At 38.2% G+C, this 24,786-nt stretch overlaps 1 protein-coding gene across 4 annotated transcripts in view; it reads right to left on the bottom strand.

The window, feature by feature from the left end:
• The window catches only part of OXR1 (oxidation resistance 1), a 268,713-nt gene that overhangs the window by 230,843 nt on the left and 13,084 nt on the right, over positions 1–24,786 (bottom strand). For all 4 annotated transcript variants that reach the window (XM_084509713.1, XM_084509712.1, XM_084509714.1 and 1 more), the window contains one exon: positions 1,510–1,589. In XM_084509713.1, the coding sequence (XP_084365839.1) occupies positions 1,510–1,526 (17 nt within the window). In that variant the 5' untranslated portion in view covers positions 1,527–1,589. Of the gene's footprint in view, positions 1–1,509; positions 1,590–24,786 lie in introns of those variants that run through there.

Here is a 24,786-nt window from a genome sequence, read left to right as displayed (position 1 = left end):
AACCTTAATGATTCTATGATTATAGATTAGTATTGAACAGTGGCAAAAATAACTGAGCCAGCTCACTATAATATAATTTATTTCACTTAGCAGAATGTCTTTGATTAACTTGAGCATTAATACTCCGCAGTGTCAAACAATCAAATCTTCAAGTGGGAAGTTCACAATCCTGTTACTGTACCCTCAGAAAGTTACCTTAAACACAACATACTCCCAAAACAGCATACTCTGTATTCATCCAAATAAGATCAAAGTTGCCCTTCCTGAAGTTACTCAAAAAATATCTTTCATTTGCAGATCATATTTAAGGTAACATTGTCCAGAACCAGAAGTCAGTAGTGCTTCAGACAGACACGAAGTAGCAGGTTGAATTTGCTGACCTGTGAGCAGCATTTGCAGGAGCACAGGGGACCAGAAGTCCCAGGCAGCCCTCTGCTAGGGCCCGGACTCAGGCAGGGCTGCAGCTCACTCTGAAGCTGGAGTGGGAGATGAAGCCTCAGAAAACCAAGTTCCTCTTTGCCACCCCTAATTCCCACAGGCATGCAAGATGCTACTTCATACATGCTGCTTCTTAGCAGCAAGCCAGCCTCCACCCTTTCCAACAGTTCAGAAAAGATGAGCTATTTCTATGGGTACATGATGAAAGGTACTCTGCTGCTACACAGGTTTCACTTGGCTGCCATGCTACAAGGGGCACAAATGTCAAAGCCCTTCACTAGCAGAGATGCAAATAAGCTTGTATAAAAAAACTAAAAGCCTTCCAACAAGCATAAAAATCAGGGAGTTCACACAGAGGGTGGATGACCTAGAGTATGTCTGTTCTGTGGAAAAATTGGACTCGCCTGTGGAATACCCATAGGTGCAGAAAATGATAACTTAGAAAGGTGGCTCAGTGTGCCACCACAACTTGGGCTGCAGGAACCATGCAGAAAGCAAGGCCATGCTGTCTGCTTATGGATACAGGAGCAGAACTACACCACATGAGGCTTAAAAGAAGCACTCAAAGAGTGCAGGATGTAGACAGCACAGATTCAAAACTGTTGATTTTTGAGACATTTGGGATATGACATAAACTGGCACTGAATAAAAGATGGAGGTTATCTTGTATTCAATATGGACTCCTGAAAATAATGTATGTGAAACCAGTGCTTTGTGATCCCAGTATTATTTCTCTACCCAGAAAACAGAAGGGATGCCCTCCAGCACTAGCACAGTGTCTTCTTTGGCAGTCTTGCTGTGACCCATAATGGCACAGGGTGCTGCTTGCCTGTGTGCTACATGGCCTTTATGCCACATACTTGCCAATTAAAGCAGACCAGATTTGTATAGCAAAGAAAAACCAACCAATATGATAGAAAAAAAAAAAAAAATATATATATATATATATATATATCCAGCTCACATATTTTATATAACAAGACATTTAGAACAGGTAAATTTTGAGGTTAGAGTCCCATCAGCTATACTATTGTTTTGGGGATGAAAAGCATAATGAAGGTAAGGACTAACCTCCTGGTGCCAAACATGATGGGGGGAAGCGTGATTCACATTTATGAATTCACTTCTCTGCACAGGCTGTTTCTGTTGACCTGGACGAGAAGAAAGAGATTTTTAGACCAGGCAATTCAGGACCTTGATTTTAAAATCCTGAACATTAGTAAAATACCTTCCAGTGCAGCTTCATAGAATACCTGGCTGTTTTACGGAAACAAGAATAGATTAGCAAAACAAACACAAAACATTGTAAGTATTAATAACAAAACACAAAGATAAAGGTTAAGAAATCTAAGAACAACTCCTACTGGTACGGCTTAAACTTGGCTGTTAGGGTGGTTACTGAACAAATGACTTAGCTATAGTGCTATTTCATAGAGCAATATCTAAAAGCCCCCGTCTCTGAAAGGGGAATTCATCTGCCTGAGTGAAATTCAGGTGCCTTAAATCAACTAAACAAGGCCATCATGAATTGCTGGTCTGAACATGGACATATAAATTTACATCTAAATTGCATTTTGGTGCTTAGTTTGTTGAATGACCATCTTAGTAAATTAGTCACTTTTTTTTTTTTTTTTTTTTTTTTTTTTTTTTTTTTTTCAGAAAGAAACCATTAATATGAATAAGAAATTTCCTGGAGTGTGATTAGTATGAATTTCAAAAATCCTATTATATGAACAAAAAGAATTGCCAACTTTTATATAACAAATATATATATATATTATAGTATATAAGAGCAATATAGGTTGGAAGGAACTGCCTAGTCCAATCCTTAGCTCAAATCAGGTCTAATCACATCAGGTTGCTCAGGGATATTTCCAGCTGAGTCCTGAATACCTCCATGACCTCACTGGGCAATGAGTTCCAGTACTTCACCATTATCATTGTATAAACATTTTTGCTAATACCTAATGGGAATATTCCATATTACTTGTGTTCACTGCCCCTTATCCTGTCACTGTGAACCTTCAAGTCTGGCTCCATCTCCTCTGTATCTACCATCCAGGTATTTGGTCATAGCACTGCAGTCTCGTTGCCATCTCTTCGTAAGGCTGAGCTGATCCAGCTCTCTCAGCCTCACCTTGTATGCCATGTGTTGCAGCCCCTGACCACCTTGTTTGGTCTCCATATGTTGACACCCTTCCTGTAGTGGGCAGCCCAGAACTGGACACAGTACTGCACAGTCAGTCTTCTAAATGCCAAATGGAGAGGAAGGATCATTTCCCTGACCTGCTGCCTGTGCTCTTACTCATGAAGCTGAGGGATGTGGGTCACTTTCTTTGCTGCAAGGGCACACCGCTGGCTCATGCTCGAATTGCTGTTCCCCAGGATTCACAGATCCCTTTCTACAGCACTGCTTCCCAGACAGTCTGCTCCCAGCCCACTCTGTTACAAAGGGTTATTCCATCCCACAGGCAAGACCTTGCATTTGCTTTTGCTGAACTTTTGTGATGTTCCTGTCAGTCTATTTCTCTCAGGTCCCTAGGCTGCTGTACTGCCCTTTAGCCCACTGCTGACCACTGCCCACAAACTTGCTAAGATTGTACTCTGTCCCCTCACTGATGTCATTAAGACACCAAGCAGTAGTGGTATCAGTACTGAATCCCAAGGGGCCATACCCAGTTACTAGCTGGGTGCGATGTTTGCTGTTTTCCCCCAGTGACCATGACTTGTCCAAGATGAGTGAGCAGCCTCTTTTAGCACCCTCAAACACATCCCATCTGGTCCCATGCACTTATGTACATCCAAGTGGGTTACTCGTTGTCTTCCTCTCCTGCAGATACTGCTTCCCTCCCACAGACTCTGCTAGAAGGCCAAGGGAGCTGGGAGGACTGAGGACAATTCTCTGCAGTGAAATCTGTGGCAAAAAAAGGCATTGAGTACTTCAGCTTTCTTTCCATATGGCCACACTGAGCAATGGGCCCACGCTCTCCTTGCCTTCCCTTCTGCTGCTGATGTACTTACAGAAACCTTCTTCTCACCCTTAACCTTCTCTACTAGTTTCAATTCCAGCTGAGCACTAGCTTTCCTGACTGTGTCATTACGTTTTCCTACATATCTCATATTCCTCTCAAGCAGCCTGCCCCCACTTCCACCTTTGTGTGACCTTCCTTTTTGCTTTTCTGTTTGAGTTCCTTCCCACAACGCCTCCTCCTGACCTGCCCACCTTATCTCCAGCCCGTGTCCTGTGCCCACCCTGAGGGCTATCCCACTATTTACCTGGAGTCTCAATAGGGTCACAGCACATCATTTTGATGATACTGATACTTTCCTGCCCTACTCCCAAATGTGCAATTCAAAGCACGATTCTGTAACTTGCAAAATAAAAATTTCTATCCTAGCCTATCTGATTTTTTAAATGTAAATGTGCAATCTAAACACAAATATTTTGTTAATCAGAATGAAGCTGTGATTACATGATCTTGACTGACAGGAGGATTTGGGGCTACAAATTCTGTCCTAAATTCGTAAGGTGCTCAAGGGGACTTTACACCTCCATGTCACACCAGAAAAAATGATATCCGGTAAAATATTTTGTTATCTCCAGGTGAGAAAGTGGTATTTTAAAAGCACCATATTTCATTATGGATTTGGACAGTGACATTTTTGTCTCAACTTACCAATTTTATCAATTGCTCTTAAAGCATTTCCTTTTTTTTTTTTTTTTATGCTTTTTGTCTTATATTGGTGTGGCTCTTTATTCAATTGTACAGCTGCAAAGAAGATATGAATAGAGCCTCCCTCTTCCTTTCCATGTTCTCAGTCCAGAAGCACAGCCTTACAGCTGGGTTAGTGGCATGAGCATCATCAGCCTAAAGTACATCTTCCTTCCCATGCAGTTCTCCTCCTTGCCACTCACTACCATCATTACATTGAGAGCACAACAAACACATGCTTGAAGTTAGCTGTCTTGATTGGGAATTTCAAAAGCCCCTAAGAAAGCCAAGTGGCCAACTCCAGTTGAAAAATCAATGGCAAGTGCATTCTCTACATGCTTTGGGAAATCACATTCCAGTTCCCTATTTACAATCCTAGTTAGCCTGTGAGATATATACCTCAGAGACTGAATATGGCTGAAATTAAGGACTGCAACTCAGCCTCTGCCCTAGTGTACACAATTAAGCATCTCTACTCATTTAGATAGCTGCTTATACAATGTAGAGCCTCCATCTGTAAGTCCATTAAAGAGAGCTTAGAAAAGGGGTTCCTTTTCTCTTAGAAGTAGAAAAGTTCAGGTTCCTTAATTTAATTTTCAATAGTAACTAGGTCAATACCTGGAAGTCCAGGTCCTATACAAAAACATGACACAGTCATTTATGATCCCAGGAACGTCAGTGGAGCTTTGACACTTAACATTTTCACCCCAGTTTATTCAATCATTTGATGATCATCTCTATTTCCACAAAAGAGCACCATTCACAAGTATTTCTTATATTTTAAGCACCTTACATTAGAAAGTAGGACCGCCTCTGTGTTGATAAGAACTTTAACTGAAAGGCTCTGATGCCTTTTGGCTCTTCTTGGATATAATAATGTTAGTGACGGCATAAGGTGCTGAAGTTTCTCAGAAAACAGGACAAGCTACTCAAAGAAAACCAACAGGTATAAAATTGCCGAGCAGATAAAGTATCCTCCCTTGAAGGTGACTCTTACAAAAGTCAGAAGAGCAAGGTGTTGGATGTGTTGGCACCTATCTCAGCAGATACTCTGCTGGCAGCATCACCTTCCTTTTCCCTGAGGCACATCTCCTTTTTTGTAAAGCAAGACTGATACAGTTACTGAATACATTAAACAAAACATTAATTCAGATTTTGGACATTTTATTTGTCCAATTTTGGACATCTTTGGGAAGATGCAACCCGATTCTTGAGTGGTGCTTGGTGGGAGGTTGAGAGACAATAGGTGCAAACTGAAATGAGATGTTTTTTACCACAAGTACAGTTAAGCAGTGGGATGCTTTGCCCACAGAGGTTGTGCAGCCACACTCCATCAAGGTTCTCAAAGCCCTTCTGAATGAAGTCCTGAGCAGCCTGGCCTGATCTCACAGCTGACCCTGCTTTGAGAGCAATTATCCTGTGAACCCTGTGAGCCCATGTACCAAGACAGAAAATTAAAAAAAAATATAAAGGGAAGGAGATGTGAAGGATGGCTGAAGTTGGAATAATTAAACTAAGATGCAGGTGCAAGTATGATGACAGGATGACTGCTGACTATTTTTAAGGAAATATAATGAGGAGAACACTTAGTTTCTTTTCTGAAACAGAAAAATTACAAAACCAACTATATTAATTATTCTCAGAAGAGACTAAATCCTGTATATTTATATACAGGACTGAAAGCAGCAAACAGGAACAAAATATATCAAAATATAAACATGATTTAGATGAGTTGAAGGATATTGAAAGCTTGGAGAAGAAAGTAAGTATGTGAGACATTACCTTAGAAATAAAAGGCACAGTAAACCTTGAAAAGTAAAAGCAGAACAAAACATCTTCCATAGGAAATGGGAATCACTGAGTTGCAAAATAGTAACTGAATATAAGGAAGATTCTAAGAATTGTTACCTTTAAAATAAAAATAACTGCACATAAACGGAAAAGACCTTGAAGTTACATAGAATTTTATCAGTTCAAAAAAAAAAAAAAAAGAACAAAAGAAAAAAAAAAAAAAAGAATGGAAAGGAGTGACTCCTACACCTATAGTATTGGGGTTACCTAGATAATAAAATAAGTTTATTAGGACCATCACAGTTCTACAGAATTTTTGGAGATGCAAAAAGATGGAGAAGAAAAATATTAAATTAAAAAAAAAAAAAAAAGAGAGAGAGAGAGAGAGAAAGAGAGAGACATAGTGAACCCTGGTTCAGTACTTAGGCAAGTAGAAATGAGCATGGATTTACACAGAACAGGTCATGCTTACTTAAATTCTTGTATGATGAAATGGCAATGAGAGCTAATGAGGATGAAACAATTTCTGCACTTCAGGAAAGCTTTGATATACTGCTACATTAAAGGCTATGTGATGGCTCAATATAAGTATTATGGTTCCAGCAAAATGCAAAGAAAAATTATAAGTAAGATTTGGCAGTCACTTAATTCAGGGTATATCTGGAAAAGGACTGCTGGGAAATAAATCAACAAACAAGCAAAGCATCAGGTTAGTTGGAAATATTCTTAATTCTATCCTTGCCACAAAGCAATCAGTGGAAAAACAGTTACTGATGGTTACCAGTTACTAATTATAATCACCCTTTTTTTTAAAAAAAAAAAAAAAAAGGTACTGATAATGTAAAAGAATCTAAGACCCTTTAACATTATTTAAACTTCTTAAGTAGGTATGTATCAAAGTGCCCATTCAATATTTAACAAATACAATACCTCTGTGCTGATGGTCCCAACTGAAAGATTACAGTACTACCCCTACACTTTCCTGTTCTCAGATAAATCCTCCACTAAAACGTTTATTTTACTAAATTGTACTTCCATATATACTGTACTGTACATATGGGGCTTTTTGTGTAATTCCACCCAATGACATCAAAGATCAAAACCATGCAGCCTTAGTATTCAGCGTGTCTCAGCAACATAGTATCAAGCTTAAACTCCATACCTTATGAAAAGTTATCTTTTTGCTCACGTTTTTTGTATTTTTTTCTTAAAAGAAAAAAAAAAAATTGATAAACTCACCACACCCTAAGAGATATCAAAAGGTGTAAAAGAAGGGAGGGAGGGAGGGAGGGAGGGAGGGAGGGAGGGAAGGAAGGAAGGAAGGAAGGAAGGAAGGAAGGAAGGAAGGAAGGAAGGAAGGAAGGAAGGAAGGAAGGAAGGAAGGAAGGAAGGAAGGAAGGAAGGAAGGAAGGAAGGAAAAACACTGAAGAAAAGGAGAACATTTCTGGTGGTTCAGTGTTTTTCTCCTGTCCTCTTACTTGGAAGTGTCTTTCTCCTGCAGATTCTTGCCCTCTTTGACACTTAGGAAACCGCATAGACTATTTTAATCTAAGAGACTAACTGCTCAGAGTAAAATGATCTGGGTGATATGCAGATGTATCCAAGTACATATAAGGCAAGAAAGTGTCATCTGAATTTTCAAGTACAACAGGGGAAAAAAAAAAAAAAAAGGAACAAAGCACTGAGAAATGCTTTTACAGCAAATAGTCATTTGCAGTGTAAGCAGATACCTATGTAAGATCACAACACCTCCCCAAAAGCTGTCCTTCAAAAAACACAGGCCATGTCTAGCCAAAGACACTAGGACCATAGGACCATACAGGGTTAACCAGAAGAAATGTAATGGTCTGCAGATACAAAGCATGAGATTGATTGCTTCTTGCCTTAAGTTCTACGAAGCTCTGTCTCAGATCACTTACTCAGCCTTTACTGCACAACCAACCATTTCAAAATGACATCAAATAATTTCATCAAACCTTTACCTACCAAAGACGCAAGGCGTTAATTCACTCTGTGTGTGTGTAATTTGAACACTTGAAGAAAGAATGCTTTAAAATTCAAAGTTTTAATTTGGCAGCCTTTACAGCTAATTCATTAGTGGCTCCTTAGGCAACTAAATGACAAATGAAAACAAATGAGCCAATAAAATGATTCAAATGGAGACAAAGTTACTAACATAAAGACTGATTTATTTGGAATTTAAATGAAATCTTCAACAGCAATCTTTATGCTATGTGAAATAAACCCAACTGCCTTCTGTTGTCGATCAAAGGTCAGTTTACTACAAAGAGTTTAAAAAATAATTAATTTTGCCAATTGTAAATCATGAGGGCAACCAACATTATGGCCATTCAGAAGTATTAATTCTGTATTTTTTGCATTAATATGTTTCTTTGGATATCTCAAGGGAATGGATTTCAGGCACATATAAATTAACTGCCTATATTTGACTATGGTGATTATTTCATCTGTCAAGAGTCTGCTTCAGCAATCATATAGTTGCCAAAGATCTAATACTATTGTCTGTTAAGATTACATTTGTAATCCTGTTAATTTAATCTTCTTACACTTCCAGTTTTTTCTTTACAAATTAATTAAATTATGACCGCTGTATGCTTTGCACTTGAATCATACAGTTTCCATGACAGATGTTTCCTTCTTCCAAAATGACGTTAAGCATTTCTGGTCTAAAGACAAGTAAAACAAAGAAGAATTACCAGTTTGCTTCTTCATCTCAGTAACAGTTTGGGTGAGCTCATCAGATAATTTTTCTTTCACCTTTTGTTTTTAAACCCCAATCTTTAATTCTTTAAAATAGCAATACAATCCCCTAAATCTGACAGTACAATACATTTCATTTTCTTTTCTCTTCCTTTCCTACACTGTATATAATACCATATACACATCTTTTTCATTTCTTAGCTAAAGGTAGCTCAAAATCTGCATAGTCTATACAATGCTGTGATGTATCTGTGCTCTGTCACTCATTCTCCATTAGATCATCCACCTTTGTCTGCAGGTAATTCAAGGCATATCCTAACTACTATAGTAGGAGAGGAAAAAAATATCTTAGAATGTTGTCTGTGAGCACGCTAAAGGAATGTAGTAATTTTTAAATAAGGCAGATAAAAACAAACATTTCTCCTAAGCATTTAGCCCTCCTTCACCTTGAAGACAGTACACACAGCTTCCTTTCCTATGATTTCAGGTTAATGGGAACGTTCCTTTTTCTCATCTAGATCATCTTAAAACCTAAGATCCTCAAAAATCTGAGGGGGAAAAACATGTCTTTTTCTCCTTCTCTAGGCACGCTTGCTGGATTATCAATTATTTATTTTTAATTAAGAAGTGAATGTGACTATGAACAGAAAACAGCATGCATGCAGAGAAAACTCACATAGAGTAAGCAGTACTGACCAGGATTTCATTAGTTTTCCTTTATTCACAAAGAGTTACAAAGCCCGTAGAAGTTAAAAATAATCAGAATGAAAAACAACTTAAATAGGGTAAAAGAAAAACTTTCCAAAAGCTCACCTACAGTCAATGAACATTAATGATTAAATTGAATCTGCTGAGATGCAAACGTTAGATGCAATGGTTCATTTGCACCTGCTATGAGATGGGAAGATGGTGCTATTTATCTACCCTAAAAAATCAAGAATATCCCAGATAGACATGAGAGATCATGAACTTAATGTTCCTTAAAGCTGAAGAAACCAACATCACTTGCAGCAGGCAGGCTGCTGCTTTCAGATACAGCTTGATGAGGAATTTGCTCTAGGGTCAAATGAGATCCTATTCTCTTTAGGTCCATCCTTGTTTTTACCTCCTTTCCCTCAGTTTGGCGTCCCTTCAGTTGCACAAACACAACAGCATATAGCAGCATTACACTACCAGAAATTCGAAATGACTCAGATTAAGACCTGTCTCCCTCCAGCCAGCTCCTGCACAAAACAACAGTATTTACTTTATTGTTTTTTAACAATCCTGATCATTTAAGTGATGTACATTACAGTGCAGGTTGCACCAGCACAAACTGTGAACTCCAGAACTGTAGTTTCTTAAGCAGACTTAAAGCCAAAAGACAACATCCAGGTCATAGCTTCTCATTATGATTATGAAAAATAATTTAAAACTTTTAAGAAATGTTTGTACCTTACATAATATCAGTTCTAAGCGGCATTCTGAATGCAGGTCTTAATCTACACAGAAAAGAAGTAATGTCTCAGATTGTATATCCCACAGACAAAAAAAAAAATAGTAAAATCAAAAGTTTAGGAAAGTCTTACTTCTGTTTGATTACAACCCATTTGAGACACTATCAGATTTCTGTATTTCATTTGCTAATGCTGCAGACAAAATATAACATAGTTATATCAATTACAGCAGCAGAGGCATGCAGGAATTGCATGTAATTCCACAGGCAAGAGATAGAGATGCAGAGATGGAACAATTCCTGGGACCAAAGCAGAACTGATATCTTTCCTATTCTTTTTTTTTTTTTTTTTTCACTATTATGGAATGCAGTAGTATTTTAAGCCCAATTCCCTATTTCACAAGCATTGAAAGAGAAAAGGTCCTTCTCCTCAGAATAAACTAGGGTCAGCTAAATGAGATCAACTACTGCCAAGAAGTGGGGAACAGAATTATGCAGACCTGAGTTTCTGATCAGCCAAAACAAAAATAGAAACCTTTGGAGGATGAAGAAGTGGAGATGAGCTTTGGCTGTAGTTAGCTGGACTAATTCAAAAGGGAGTATGACCTGAACAGACAAACCAGAATATATCAAGAACATGAATTTATTAGCTATCACAATAAAAAGAGGTGTCTTGTATTTTTCTACCTTATCACAGATACTACAGAAAACAGAAGTAATGGATTTATCTTAAATATATGGAAATTCTGCTTTTCATGCTTCAACTTTTAAACTAACACTACAACACGGATTTTCATTTTAACTACGGTTTCCCTTTATAATTACTTGTATCTAAAATTAAAGATGTCACTTAACTATACAGAAGGATATAAAATAGTAATTTTAATATAAGTATTTCTTATTAAACAGTCAGTCAAGCAATTTTACTTAATCTAGTCTGTGATATTCAAAAGGAGGAAAATAAGAAGAATGACGTTCATTCAGTACAATGTGAAGGCCAGCTGTGCTTAGTCATTAGTCTGCAGAAGAATGTAGCCCAAGATGCGATAATGCAGATTTTCCTGACTGTATTACAAATGCTTCTTTCCAGACAGTTCATTTACTAAAAGTCTCACCTAATCAGCTGGCAAGGCTACCTATTCATTCCTAAATTATCAATACAAAAAAAAAAAACCACCACACTTTCATTCATAACCATGGCTGTCCCACTTGCCGTTCATTTAATGGCATGTTTTTTTTATCTTGTCTTTTGAAAGCCATAAATACAAAAATGACAATATATAATATTTGCAATCCCTTGTTTCCCTTTCACAATTTTATATATATATTAGTTGTGGGATTATTTTGGGTTGTGCCTGCGTGCACAAAAGGAGGGGTCTGGGGTGCCTGCGAGCACAGTGGGAGGGGTCCTGGGTTCCTGGGTGGGACGTTTTAACACTATATAAGATACTGTCACGTAGCAATAAATTGGCTTACGGCACAGAACGTTGGTCATTGTGTCCGTTTGTCCCGGGGCTTTCGGTTGGGTTATCCTACAATTAGTGTCAATTGTTACCTTGTTTTTCAGCCCTGCTCCTTTACAAGATGAAAGCTGACTACACAGTGGTCCAGCTGACTTCTCAGCTGGAATCTGATCCGAGTGCTGCAGTGTATAGGCTTTGTCACTCCAAAACTTTTTGGACAAGATCTGTAAGAACTGACGAAGAGTTCTTTTAAATCAAAGGTCACACTTTAGTTTTTGTAAATAACTGAAGTGTTTCATTTCTTGGCACAAGACTTGAAAATACCATACCCAGCTTTCATCCCACCATGTACAGCTGAAACCAAGGAGGTTTGATCATAACTGAAAAGGGTTATACGTGTCTGTGGCCCCTAAAGGTGATTCTTCCTCGGCTTCTCTCCCACCCATCCTGTCCTGAAGGCTGAGGGCTGCAGTCACATCGTGACTTTCAACTTGGACAGACCAGCACAACAAGTTTTAGAGGATTCGCTGAAAGTCAGTAACTGTTACAGAATGATCTCAACTTTCATTGAACTCTCAGAAGCCCCATTAAATTAAGAAATCAGCTAAAACTAAAAAGAAAAAGATGATTATCCCAGAACTAAAAACTTCTACAGATGTTGTGCCCAACAGTTTAAGGCTGTTTGATAGACCTATTCTGAAAAATCTCAAACAATGGAGGCTATACAACACGGTAACATTATATAATATAGTAATTACGTAATAGCAATATAGCTTTGCTATCCTAAACATCTGAAATGCTTTTCTTGAAAACAATATTCTTTGCCACAACTTAGGCTCATTGCTCTTGTTGCTTTCCCAGCAGGTACAGAGAACAGTTCTTTATCCTTTTTCTCCCAACAGCATTTTTACAACTCGAGCACTGTTCCCAAGTCATCTGTTTCTTTTCTAGGTTAAACATCCCCTTAGGATCTGCTTTTTCCTAGAGTTCGTGTTTTCTTGGCTTCTGATTGTCTTTCCTCCTGTATTAAAAGGTAGATGCCCAAAAATAGAGATAGTACTCCATGCAGAACTAAGCAAAATAGGATGTGTTTTTTTTTGTTTGTCTGTTTATTATTATTATTATTATTATTATTATTATTATTATTATTATTATGTTACATGTGGCAATCCTGGTTCTATATCCCAGTTTAATATTCCCTTTTTTCTTCCTCAGTAGTCTACATCATTGGCTAACATTTACTTTGCTGTTCATCTCTCAGATATTTTTTTCTCTATAGTTCCTACACAGCTCATCACTCCCTGCCTCGTGTTTTGTAATTTCTGGAAATTCAACAATATATGACAATTCTCAAAAAGAATCTACTAATGTGTTTTGTGATTGCTTTAGCCAGTTTCCTATCTATTTCAGTGTAAACATCAGTAAGTTCATACAATTTAAGGTTTGACTAATATTTTAAAATTATAAAATACCCAGTCTATCATTTATCTGTGGGGTGGAAGGATCTTTGACATTAAAGGTAGAAGAGGCAGCCTGAATTCAGAGTATTTTAGCACCATCATCATGCTTACTGTCTTACAGCAGTACAGGTTATTCTTCAGTATTGTTATACCTTTGCTGCCCTCAGGCTCAGCAATAGTAGGAATAAACAAGACAGAGAATGAGAGATTGAAATAATTTTGCTGTCTCTTAAATCTTCAAGCTCTGAAAATCACCTAGAATGCAAAACTTAAGTTTTTCCTTCACAAAACTCTTTTTCCTTTATCTCTTCATTACCTTTAGCTTTCAATTTACTTAAAAATAAATAAATAAATGAAAACAGACAGACCTAGATAGCCAGGTCCTCATCCTTTGCAACAGCCCTGTAGCCTTTGACCGGACAGGCAGCTAAAAGCATGCTCTTGCACAGTCCTGAGCTGATCCAGGTTTGCCAAGGTCTGAACTGGCACCTTTGTCATCCTTACCTTTCTTTGGCAGCCCTGTAGGCGTCCCTACGAGGAACAGATGATGCATTTCATTTCTCACTGTTCTTTTCCTTCCCTATTTTTGTGCGTTCATCTCATTTTCTTCTCCACACACAGGATCTGACTCACACAACAGCAAGAACAGGAACCACTTCAACCTGTCCCAAAGAACTTTGCCTCATTTCCCCACCAGGACAACTAACAAAGATAGCTACTGGGGAAAATAAGAAAATAAAAAAGGACAAAAGAGCTAGAGCTGGAAAAAAAAAAAAAAAAAAGCAGGAGAACAGATTTGCTAATGTAAAACTTTGTGTTAATAAGTCAGAAGAAATTTTAGTACTGATTTTACTGATTAGTGAGTTAGAAAATTAGACACGAGTTAAATCTGAGTATTAATATGATCCCTTTAGCATACAAAAATACCTCTCAGACCATACGCGCTGTTGGAATCAGCAGCTTGTAAGACTTCTTGAACTAAGTGGTTTATTAGTAACATAACAAGCAAATTATTTTCATATTTGAAATGCTGGCATTTGGTTTTGGTATTTTATGTTCCAAGAAAATTATGCATGTTATCTAACCCCTCCCAGCAGAAAGACAAATGTGGGAATTATAGATCTTAATACAAATGCTTGAGCCTGTCTACTGCTTAAAAGAAGGATCTGACTCACCAAAGCTGACACATCTATCCCTGGCAGAGGTTACAGCACCACAGCAAGGAGACTACAAAAGTTCTAATCAATGAAAAGACACTGAAGGAAGCTTTAATTTAATTTTAAGGTATGTAATTAGGTTTTTTTGTGTTTTTTTTTTTTTTTTTTCACTTCAGCAATGCCAAAATTCTCACAATTTTTCTCACCAAAAAAAAGAGCATGGAAGTAGCTTTGCATTGGCTATTTTACTAGCCAAAATCAGATGAGGAAATTGGTCCTCTTCTGAGACACAACACCCGAGACAGAGAGATGCCTTTTGGCAGCTATTGGTGTGATCCATTAGCAAATCTCCACAGGACAGAAAATCCTTTTGTCAAAGCTGCAAGAGAAGATTTATGGTCTGAACCAACATAATGTTATGAAATATTTAGAATCAGAAACAAATTGATTCTATGGTTTGTGTCACTAAGTTTAAGACACCAGGAACAAAAGGCAAATCAGCAACTAAATGTGAGAAATAAAAGTCAAGCATCAGACAACTAAAACAGAAACAAACATACCTTTAGAAATACTTTGAAATTCCAGCTTTATCAAGAACTGCTAAAACTGTACCGCTGTAGTTGCCAAAAGACATGAAAAGAATACACCTATAAGAAGCTAAACACAGCATTCTGGGGTTTATTTTGCCTGTGACAGGAAATCAAAGTCTGATCAATGAGAAGTCTTGATCAGCTTGGATTTATGAGCAGCTTGAAGCAGCTGTGAACAAGTTACATACTAAAACATTTTTTTCTGAAGACACAGGAAAAATCACCAACCTGGAGAGGGAAGAATATACATTTTTCCCCCACTCACCCACATTGGCAAACAGTCCTTTTTACCTGTTAGCAAAATGAATTGTGTTAGCTGTAACTTTGTCTACAACTATTAATAAAGTATAACACTTCGCCTTTATTTAGGGTTTTTAATTTATTCCACAAGCTGAGAGCAATTAAAAAAAAAAAAAAAAAAAGAGAGAGAGAGAGAGAGAGAATCAATTTATTATTAAGATCTTTCATGTAGGTCTCCTGGGAGGCACAGTCAGCAACCCAGAAGTGAAGTCAGGAAGGATGTCATTGCCCTTGGGTAGCCAGAAGTCATCACAGTGGGCACTCTTTATTCTCTACCGTGTTGTAATAGGTTCTCAGCAGGGAAGGCAGCACGTAATCAAGAGATGACACGTAAGATAACACCTAAAATTGCAAAACTGTTTTAGGGAGAGGTGACTAGAAGTGAGTGTTTACAGCAGCAGCAGAAGGGATGAAAGCAGAATGTCTTGGTAAAAAAAAATGTCATTCTGTGTCATCCACATTCAGTGAACCAAAAACAGCTTCTTCCCACCACATTTTTTATTTGGTCACTATTTGCTTACCTCTCTTCTACAGATCTCTCTGAAAATGGCTTTTATGGCATCTGATTTCCCCCCAAGACAGGGAAAAACACACTGCAAACTATTTCCCAGTTCCATACCGTATTTATTGGCAGGCCAGTCATCGCTGTCACTGACCTTCTGTTTTATGTTAATTTATTTAAAATGGCCAGTGAAGCTGAACTATAATCAGTGATAATCCCTACTGTTAGAAATATTGTTAGGTAGTCACTACCACTAGATGAGTAAAGAAAAATAAAAGACAAAAAGGTTTACATCCAAAAATTTCATAAAGGGTCATTCGGATCCAAAGGTTGCCTATGAATAGTGGGCAGAAGCAGGGAATTTTAAGTCAGATTGGAACTGACTGCAAATTTTCCAGCAGAAACACTATGGGGTCATGGGTATGTTAAAAAGGCAGTGGTCTGCAAGATGCTTGTTCTCCAATTTCTCATGACATCTATCTCAGACTATGTTGAATCAGATTTTGAAACAACTCACAGATTTGTTATTACTTTTACAAGTAGTTTCATCCACTTCAATGCAGTAAGACGCTATTTGGCATGAATTACACAGAAGCACTGGGCACTGAGCCCCACTGAGTAAGGATGGATTCAGTGAGTGACTGACGCACCTGATGGCAAGATCCAAAATGCCTTCTTGGTAGTTGCACTCCAGAAGTCCCAGTCAGCTCTTCTGAGTCCATAAAGCATGAAAAAAAATATGTCAGCTCCTGCAAGACTTTGGGAGAATTCACGAACTTGAAATTTTAGTGGGATTATGGTAAGGTTTACTCAAGGTGCAGACCCAGACTGGAGCCTGTCATTTGTCAGTGACTTAAGTGTTATATGGAAGTAGGTGAACCTGCAAATAAAATGCAATTTGAGACAACTCAGTAGTCTACTTCAAAAATCTCTAGACTGGAAAATACACTCCCCCCTTCTTTAAATTCTTAATACCCTACTTGGATGACTTAGCTAACAAACTCTGTGGAAACTAGGAAAAAAGAAAGCACAATGAATATAAAGTCAGCTAAAATTTTTGAGATAAAGATGAAAAGATTTCCCAGTCATCTGCTACTTAGCCTCTGCTGAAAGTTATACTTTTGGTTAAAAAAATAAAATAAAATAAAAGACTGCCAACAGTTTTCCTCTCTATAAGTGGTGGCAACTGGCTGCAGCCAGCAATTCTGGGGAGTAAACAATGACTAACTACTTGTTTCTGGATTTGACTTTTTTTTTTTGTTTGTTTTGTTTTTTTAAATCAAAGGGCCATATCAAAGGAAAACGAGATACTGCAGATCAGATGCTGCAGCCACAGCTGCCAGCACAGCCTCGCTCCACAGCCACAACACACAGATCGAGTGTTGGTACCCTGAATGGGCATGAAATATGAAAACACCCCCAGGCATCTAACTTTCAGTACAAAATGTAACAGGAATACCATCACGGCCCTGATGGAGTGTAACGCTGTTGACACAAGTACAGTCAGGGCTGACAGGGCATGAAACTAGGTCTAGGAAAATGCAAAAAGATGTAGTCTGTGAAATCTGGCCTTATTTTCTTGAAAAAATGGGATTTGTATTACTCAACATGACACTATTTTTTTTTTCTTTTTTTTTCTTTTTTTTTCTTTTTTTTTTTTTTTTGCCAGCTTAGTATCAGAAAGGAAAAAATGTATGAGTGGACTTCAAAGGAGGAGAAGTCTCAAGTATTCCCAGTTCTCAGACAGTCCCCAATTTCTATTTGGTGCTTTTTGTGTGCAAAATGGAGGATTCAAGCCACTGGATTGAAAAATATTACTGCTGTGGCATGTAAAATATTAATCATTCTAATTCTTTTCAAGTACCTTATTAGAAAACAAACCCACTTGATGTTTCTTCAGTCTTGCAGATGTTTTGCTTTCAAGCAATTATACTATAGTCTTATTGCCTCTCAAGACAGTTTCTAATGAGAAACCCAATTAACATTCAGCACTTTAAAGAGGTAAAATTTAAGAGTTTTGTGTTCATCTTTTCTTAGCCAGCTAAATGATGAACACAATTTATTTTGCATAATAAAAACAAGGATAGAAAGTATTAAAAAGACAACAGTTCCAGCAGGGGAGCCCTCAAATACAGCTTGCTATTAATCAATTTATTAATACCAGGAGTTTCTAAGCAGCATAAGTGTCCATGAAAATAAGAGCAGTGAAAAACTGGATGTTCTAATTCTTAAAGGACGTCGATCACACAGGATTAAAAGCATTGCATAAGAACATGAAAACAGCAGTAGGTCGTCAGCTCCCGCATAATGAAGTTATTTGAAAAATGTATGGCAGAAAGATCTGCTTTCCATTTTTGTGTAATTTAGGTAATGGGGAAAATGTATTATGCTCTTCTAAAGCTATAGTGATGAAGCACATCCGCAAAAAACAAGGTCAATGACCGTATCTGTTTACAAACAGTCAGATTACGAATCTGCTAACTTGCCATCCTGAAAGCTCCTTACTGAGTCAGATTAACATGCAGTTTCAGTTTATCATTCTGACAGAGCTAAAGCATGCCCAAAGAATACAAATGGCTCCCTGTTTTTGATGGTGCAAGTTTAAGAAAGAGCTTTCTGCTTATTTCCGGAATTTACAGTAAAATGCCCACAATATTGCTACACAAAGCATACAGGATTCACAATTCAACTATCCAGATACATCATTTTCAATCTCATCTGCTGGTAAAATGTATTTCAAAAGGTTGAGATTTCAAAAGACAGTTAATAACTTTTATTGCGAATTTACACTTTTACCTATGTTGAACCCTTTGCCCAGCAACGAATTAAGTTAATTGAACCCTCATGTTTAAATGTTTAAATGTAGCAAAGCATACAGGTTTGTTGGTTTTATGGAGCATTTCCCTGTAAGTGGCTCGGGACTCAGTGAATGTAACAAGATGCAGTGAGACAAGCGATCTGCTTCAACTGCCTCTTCCATCACCCTACCATGGGGTATTGCAATGAGCCTGCAACATCTCTTTCAGGAAGCAGTGGCAGTATCCACTGGATGCATGTTTGTTTCCATCACAAACTCGATTTTGTGCCAAATGCTGCTTTGCGCAGCTCTGAATGTGGTTTACAGAACTGAGACCCTGCCTTAAAATTAAGGGGGCAGAAGATGATAGAAATTAAATACTTAGTACCTATGCGTATACAAATTGAGAAATACTGTTAATTTACTTATTTTGTTTTTGAATAAGCTAAATACAAGCTATTTTTTCTAAGTCTTTAGTATGTCCCTGGGTTACAGAATGCAAACCAGCATTTTTCAAGTCATGCTGCTTTATGACAAAATACATTTCCTACCTTGTCCCTAAGGGGTAAAGAAAAAAATTAATAATAATAATAATAATAATAATAAACACAAAGAAAAAAATTAGAGAAAATAAATCAGTGCATATGGACCTTGGCTTTGGTTATGTTTGAAAGATGAGCTACACAAGAAAGATGAAAGAAAGATAAGCTGTAAGAGACCAAAATGGCCCGGATGGCAAGCAATGGTACCTGCATGTACCCTGTAACCACAGCAGCAGGAGCATGCTCCAGGCCCACATCTTCTCCTAGAGGCCCCTGGCAGCAGGCATCCCTGCCATAAACTGCAATCTCCCAGAAGCACAAAGAAAATAAGGGATGGACAACCTCTGGAAAAGAGAAAGACTATACAGCAGAACTCTGAATCATCTCCCATTGAGACTGGGATGAAAGGGGGCATGTCATTCACAGGGTCTACTGAGTATCAGATTTTGTCTCTCGTAAAGTTTTTATAATTATTATGTTTTTATTTATTTCTACATGCCTCTGACCACACTATTTTGTAGCAGCCAAATGCAGGGAAAGGCTAAGGGTAGGAGAGATCACTCTTTTTGAAAAAATGGCATTACCTTATCTTTTCTTCTTCTAAATGTGTTAGAACAACAACAACAACAACAAAATCAAAAATGAAAAACTGCAACTCGTTAAACCACCTCTAAGATGCTGCTGAGGAACTTGTCTTTTTTGCCTTATCTCGACCATGCATTTTTTCCTCGTTTTCTTCCCCTATATGAAGTTATGTCTCTGGGTTTCTTTTGGTAATTAGAAAACAAGGGCTCAAGACTAATCTAACAACAGCAGAAGAAACTATTCCCTCCAAGAATACTCTAGGTTGATCCTCTGTAATATGACAAGAATATTAAATACTGGAAGAATTTGCTCACAAAAGGCTACCCAACTCTAACTTACCTACTTTCAAAATTTGAATATGGAAGACTGACACAATACTTCATCTGACAATTAAACTGCAATTTAAAGCAAACAAACAAAAACTTTCCCATTCATATTAAACTACAATTTGCAAGAAATCTAGGTCAAAGCAATTTTTTTTTTTTTATTAGACCTTATGAAAGAATGCAATGTTAAAAAAATAGATTAATCCACTCAAGATAAACATGTTTGAGAGAGCCAAAGTCACAGCCAGGCTCAAGCTGTGGCATTCTGTGATATATCAAATAGGACATGGAATACTGAAAGTACATGGCCATATCCAAACATACTAAAAAAGGTTTCCAAGCAAGTCAGTCTTTATTTAACATACCTCTGGTCAAATCAGTCCCACTCCAAAACAAAACTGCCAAACAAGCTGCACCAGAATAACATTTGGGGTTATTATATCTTCTCTGGATGGAATTTCAGCTTAAAAAAGGACAAGTACCATAAAATCTTGCAGCCAAGAAGTAGACCCACTCGAATCTAAACTACATAAGCAGCACAGAAGTGAGCACAACGCTGACAGCTGTACCGACCAACCTCAATACTTGTTCCTCCTGAAACAGTCATTCTTCATCCTGAGCACCTGCAAAGATTAACTTGGAAAGACTTGGTATGACGAATGACTCAAGATACTAACACTGGCCAATTCACGGAAGAACAGACTAAAGAACTACTAAGAAATTTGGTATCACAAGGCCAGAGCAGGACCAAGAAAAAACCTACCAAACTTTCTAACAAAAGGCTGTAAAATCAGATCAGCACTTATCTTGTACACAGCAATTTATTTCGCTGAAAGACAAAATGCTCACTGATCTCACAGGAGGTAGCTTCTTGACTCATAAAACTGATGTCATAAAGTCACTCCCAAGAAGAAATTACACTATAAAACCAATTAAAATTCACTGCTTCAGTAACAAAACGGCATGCAGGTTTACTTTGTCAAATAAGATACTGTAGAAAAAATATGATCCATGCTGACAAGGAAGTAATTGAGTAAGAACTACAGCACTATCAAATGGAAGCATGAGATTCGCGTTGACATTTTGCTTTTAATTTTCCTATAACATGTACATTCAAAAAAAAAAGAAAGAAAAAATACAGTAAAAGAATTGAGATCCCTGTATTGCCCTTTATAAAACCTGAAAACAGAAGTTGAAGTTTTCAAACTAGAGTATTTGCAAAGTCAGATTTTAAGTAATCTCCCAGGAAATCTCCCAAATAGATACTTACAGTTCATGGACAGAAAGACAGGCAAACAGAATCATACAAGCAGGAGTCTTATTTAGCTGTTAGCTATCTAATACAGAAATTAAATGATGGAGCCTTGAGAGATTAGGCTTATGAACACTGTGCTCTGGCTCTCATCTTTCTGCTTGATTTTCAGCAGTGCTAAGCACAGCCCTTGCTGGCTTCAGCAACAGTCAAATCATTTTGAACTTCCAAAAATCAGTAGGAATTTAGCACTGCTGAAAAAACAAATGCAGCAAGCACTGAATTCAACTCCACTTAGCTTCCCTCCAATATCGAAAACTCCATCCCCAGGATCTTTAACTGTAAAAAAGCACCAGTATAGGCATCCTATATAGGCTTTGGCCATAACATTGCAAGAGACTAGCCAAAAATATAAATCTTGTACTGTGGTATTCCTTTTGGTTTGTTTTATGGCCAATTTGACAGGATCTAGAAGTGCCACTCATTTTTAACTCATCACAGTTTGCTATTATCACTGCAGCTGCTAACAGTATTTTAGTTCCTGTTCCGAAAAAAAATTTATGCCATGATACTGAAAATTGTCTTTAAAGCTCTGGTTTCTTAAAATATCTGGTGAAACTTTAATTCCAGCAACAATTCAGAAGATAAATGATCAAATTGTTTCACTCCCTTTGAAGTATATGGTCTACTGGGAGGTGACGGGGTCCTGGCAGAGAAGGGGAAGAGGATCTTTGGTCATAGTTTTGCCGAGCTGTTGAAGAGGGCTTTAGAGTAGAGTTACCATGACAGAGGGACTTCACTCCATCCCACTCCTCCCAGCTTGATACCAGTGTCAGCAATGGATGCCCAGAGCCTGGAGAAGGGCCACAGGTCAGCAGGAGAGCACCTGAAGTGCAGCACAAGAAGCCCAGCCACACCAGCCAGTAAGCCAGTTTCATCAGGGGCCCAACTCAAATGTCTAGATGCTAATGCATGTAGCAAGGGGAATAAACAGGAGGAGTTAGAGATGTACACACACCTGCAGGGCTGCAACCTCATTAGCATTACAGACATGGTGGGACAGGTCCCATGGCTCGAGGGTTGGGATGGAGGGATACAGGCTGCAGGAAGGACAGCAGGGGAGGTGAGGAGGCCCACAATGTCAAAGAGCAGCTGGAGTGTGTGGAGCTCAGCTTGGAGATGGGTGAGGAGCTGACGGAGTTCCTTGGAGGAGAGCAGGATTACAGGGAGGGCAGGAACAGGGGATGTTGTGGTGGGGGTCTGCTACAGGCCACCTCATGAAGAAGATCAAGCAGATGAGGCCCTCTATAGACAGAGAGAAGCAGCCTCCTGTTTGCAAACCTTGGTCCTCATGGACTTTAACCATCCTGATATCTGCTGGAGGGACAGCACAGCAGAGCACAGGCAATCCAGGCGGTTCACTGATGACCTTCTCCTGGTAATAGAGAAGCCGACAAGGAGAGATACTGTGCTGAATCTCATTCTCACCAACAAGGAGAGGCTGGTGGGGAACATGAAGCTCAAGGGAAATCTTGGCTGCACAGATTGGGCACAGGCTGCCCAGAGAAGCTGTGGATGCGCCATCCCTGGAGGTGCTCAAGGCCAGGCTGGATGGGGCTTTGGGCAACCTGGGCTGGTGGGAGGTGTCCCTGCCCATGGCATTGGGGTGGAACTGGGTGGGCTTTAAGGTCCCTTCCAACCCAAACCATTCTGCAATTCTGTGAATTTTGATTTTTCAGAAAAGCTTGAAACTATGAACTCCAAATACCAGATGACTACTATTACTTTTTAAACCCTATAAAAAGGGTTTAAAAACTATATTTTACCAATCTAATTTTTTCACTATATTTTACCAATCATGTTATTTGAGAAGAATCTTCAAAGCTATTTGGTACTAAAAATTGCATGGAAATAGAAAAGGGACTGAAATGAACTTTGATGGATCCAGAGACATTTGCATTATAAAACTGAAGTGAAATTATTGCTGAAAGTCAGCAAGTGGTAATTGGAAAGACAGATCTCAGAGAAACCTCATGGGAAGACATTATGAAAATGGGAAGTAATTCAATTGTAAAATGGATTTGGGAGTATCTGTTTGTTAGTGTTGATAATACCCTAAAATCAAGAAGAAAGCAAAAAAAATGAAACACATACTTCCTGTACTAGAGTTTCCATTTGCAGTTTTAAGGTTTATAAATCCTCACACAGGACATTTCAACTATGAAACAGAATAAAATTGGATCTAATTATGACTTCCTTAATACAGTCTATTATACAGTTAGTATTTTTCTAACTTTGAGTTGCTTCACATTTTTCCTCGCTTTTTTTCTAAGAAGCAAGTATTTGGTTGCCTCTTAATGTTCTAAATTCACTTTTTCTAGGTGAGTCATTATTAATATGGAAACTAAAATTGTGTTTCCATACACACACAAAAAAAAACTCCTTTTTTAACATTAAAATTATCTCTGTATATAAAACGATGTCAATAATAACCATGCTGTTTGTTCACATGCCATTAAAATGGCACCAGACATTCAGTCCAGTGTTTAGAAGTCTCCTTTTTTGGATTACAAGACTTGAGAATGACATCAGAATTGTACAAATTGAAACTTATTTCCTACTTGTCCATTTCCACTTAAATACCAACTTAAAAATCCTTAGTTATTCATTCTGAACTAGGAAAGGTCTTCTCATTTTCTTTCACCATGGTACAAAACTTATTGATAGATCAATGAATGAATGTCAGAAACACACCTGCTTGCTGGGGCTATCCTCAGCAGCTTCAACCTGCAGGTGAGCAGCATGGGGAGCCCCTGGATCTCATCAGCTGAGCCGGAGGAGTTTTCATGTACTCTTGCAGTTCCAGGTAGAAGTCCGAAGGGGAGGTTACGTGTGCTTCATCCTCAAGCTTAGCACCATGGTTCTTTTTTTAGCCAAGAGGGGCTTATCTTATTACCCTTCTTAGCTGTTAACTCCACACAGAACTGGAGGAAAGCATCATCCCAGAAGGTAGAGGCAACAAGCAGGAAACAGACAACTCTGACACTCACATGTGCCTTCACCTCTTAAACATCTAACAGGATTCCATCATTCGGCTTAGTGCGTTTTGTTGATATAAAATACTAGCTCCCTTTCTCTTAAATCAGGTAAAACCGATGCAGTGAAATCACTAACCCCATGGCTAGCTTTTGTTTGTTTGTTTGTTTGGTTGTTGTTGTTGTTCTTTAAACCCATAACACTCTGTTGAACTACAGCTAATGTGAATGGTTTTCCTGCCTGGCAGGATGCACACACATCATCTGGTGAATAATTCAAGCTTCATATGCTTGTGCATAAATAGGTTCCTCTGTCTATTCTGTTTCAGGTATTGCAGCATGACCACTACAAGAAATTTCCACATAATCTCAGACCATCTGCATTAGGCATTTTCCCAGCAATATTCAACTGTGGCACCTGCAAAGTGATTCAGGACATAAGAGGAGTGAGGGTAGCAGAGTGTTTTCTTTCCAAAATGACAACTTCACCATTGTCCCAACAGAATATATGGGGGCATAAATTACCTTTATTACCCTGTGAATGAAAGTCCATTTGGGGATGTTTGAGAACAGCAGAGACCTCTGATAAAAGCAGAACACTGTCACATAATTAAAATACAATTTCAACACTACTCAGAGGTTATTTATATAACGTTGGTGCAGGTTTACGCATTTTCCA

This window comes from Aythya ferina (assembly GCF_964211825.1).
Source record: "Aythya ferina genome assembly, chromosome: 2".
Lineage (NCBI taxonomy): Eukaryota > Metazoa > Chordata > Aves > Anseriformes > Anatidae > Aythya > Aythya ferina.
This window is presented reverse-complemented; position numbering and strand designations above follow the sequence as displayed.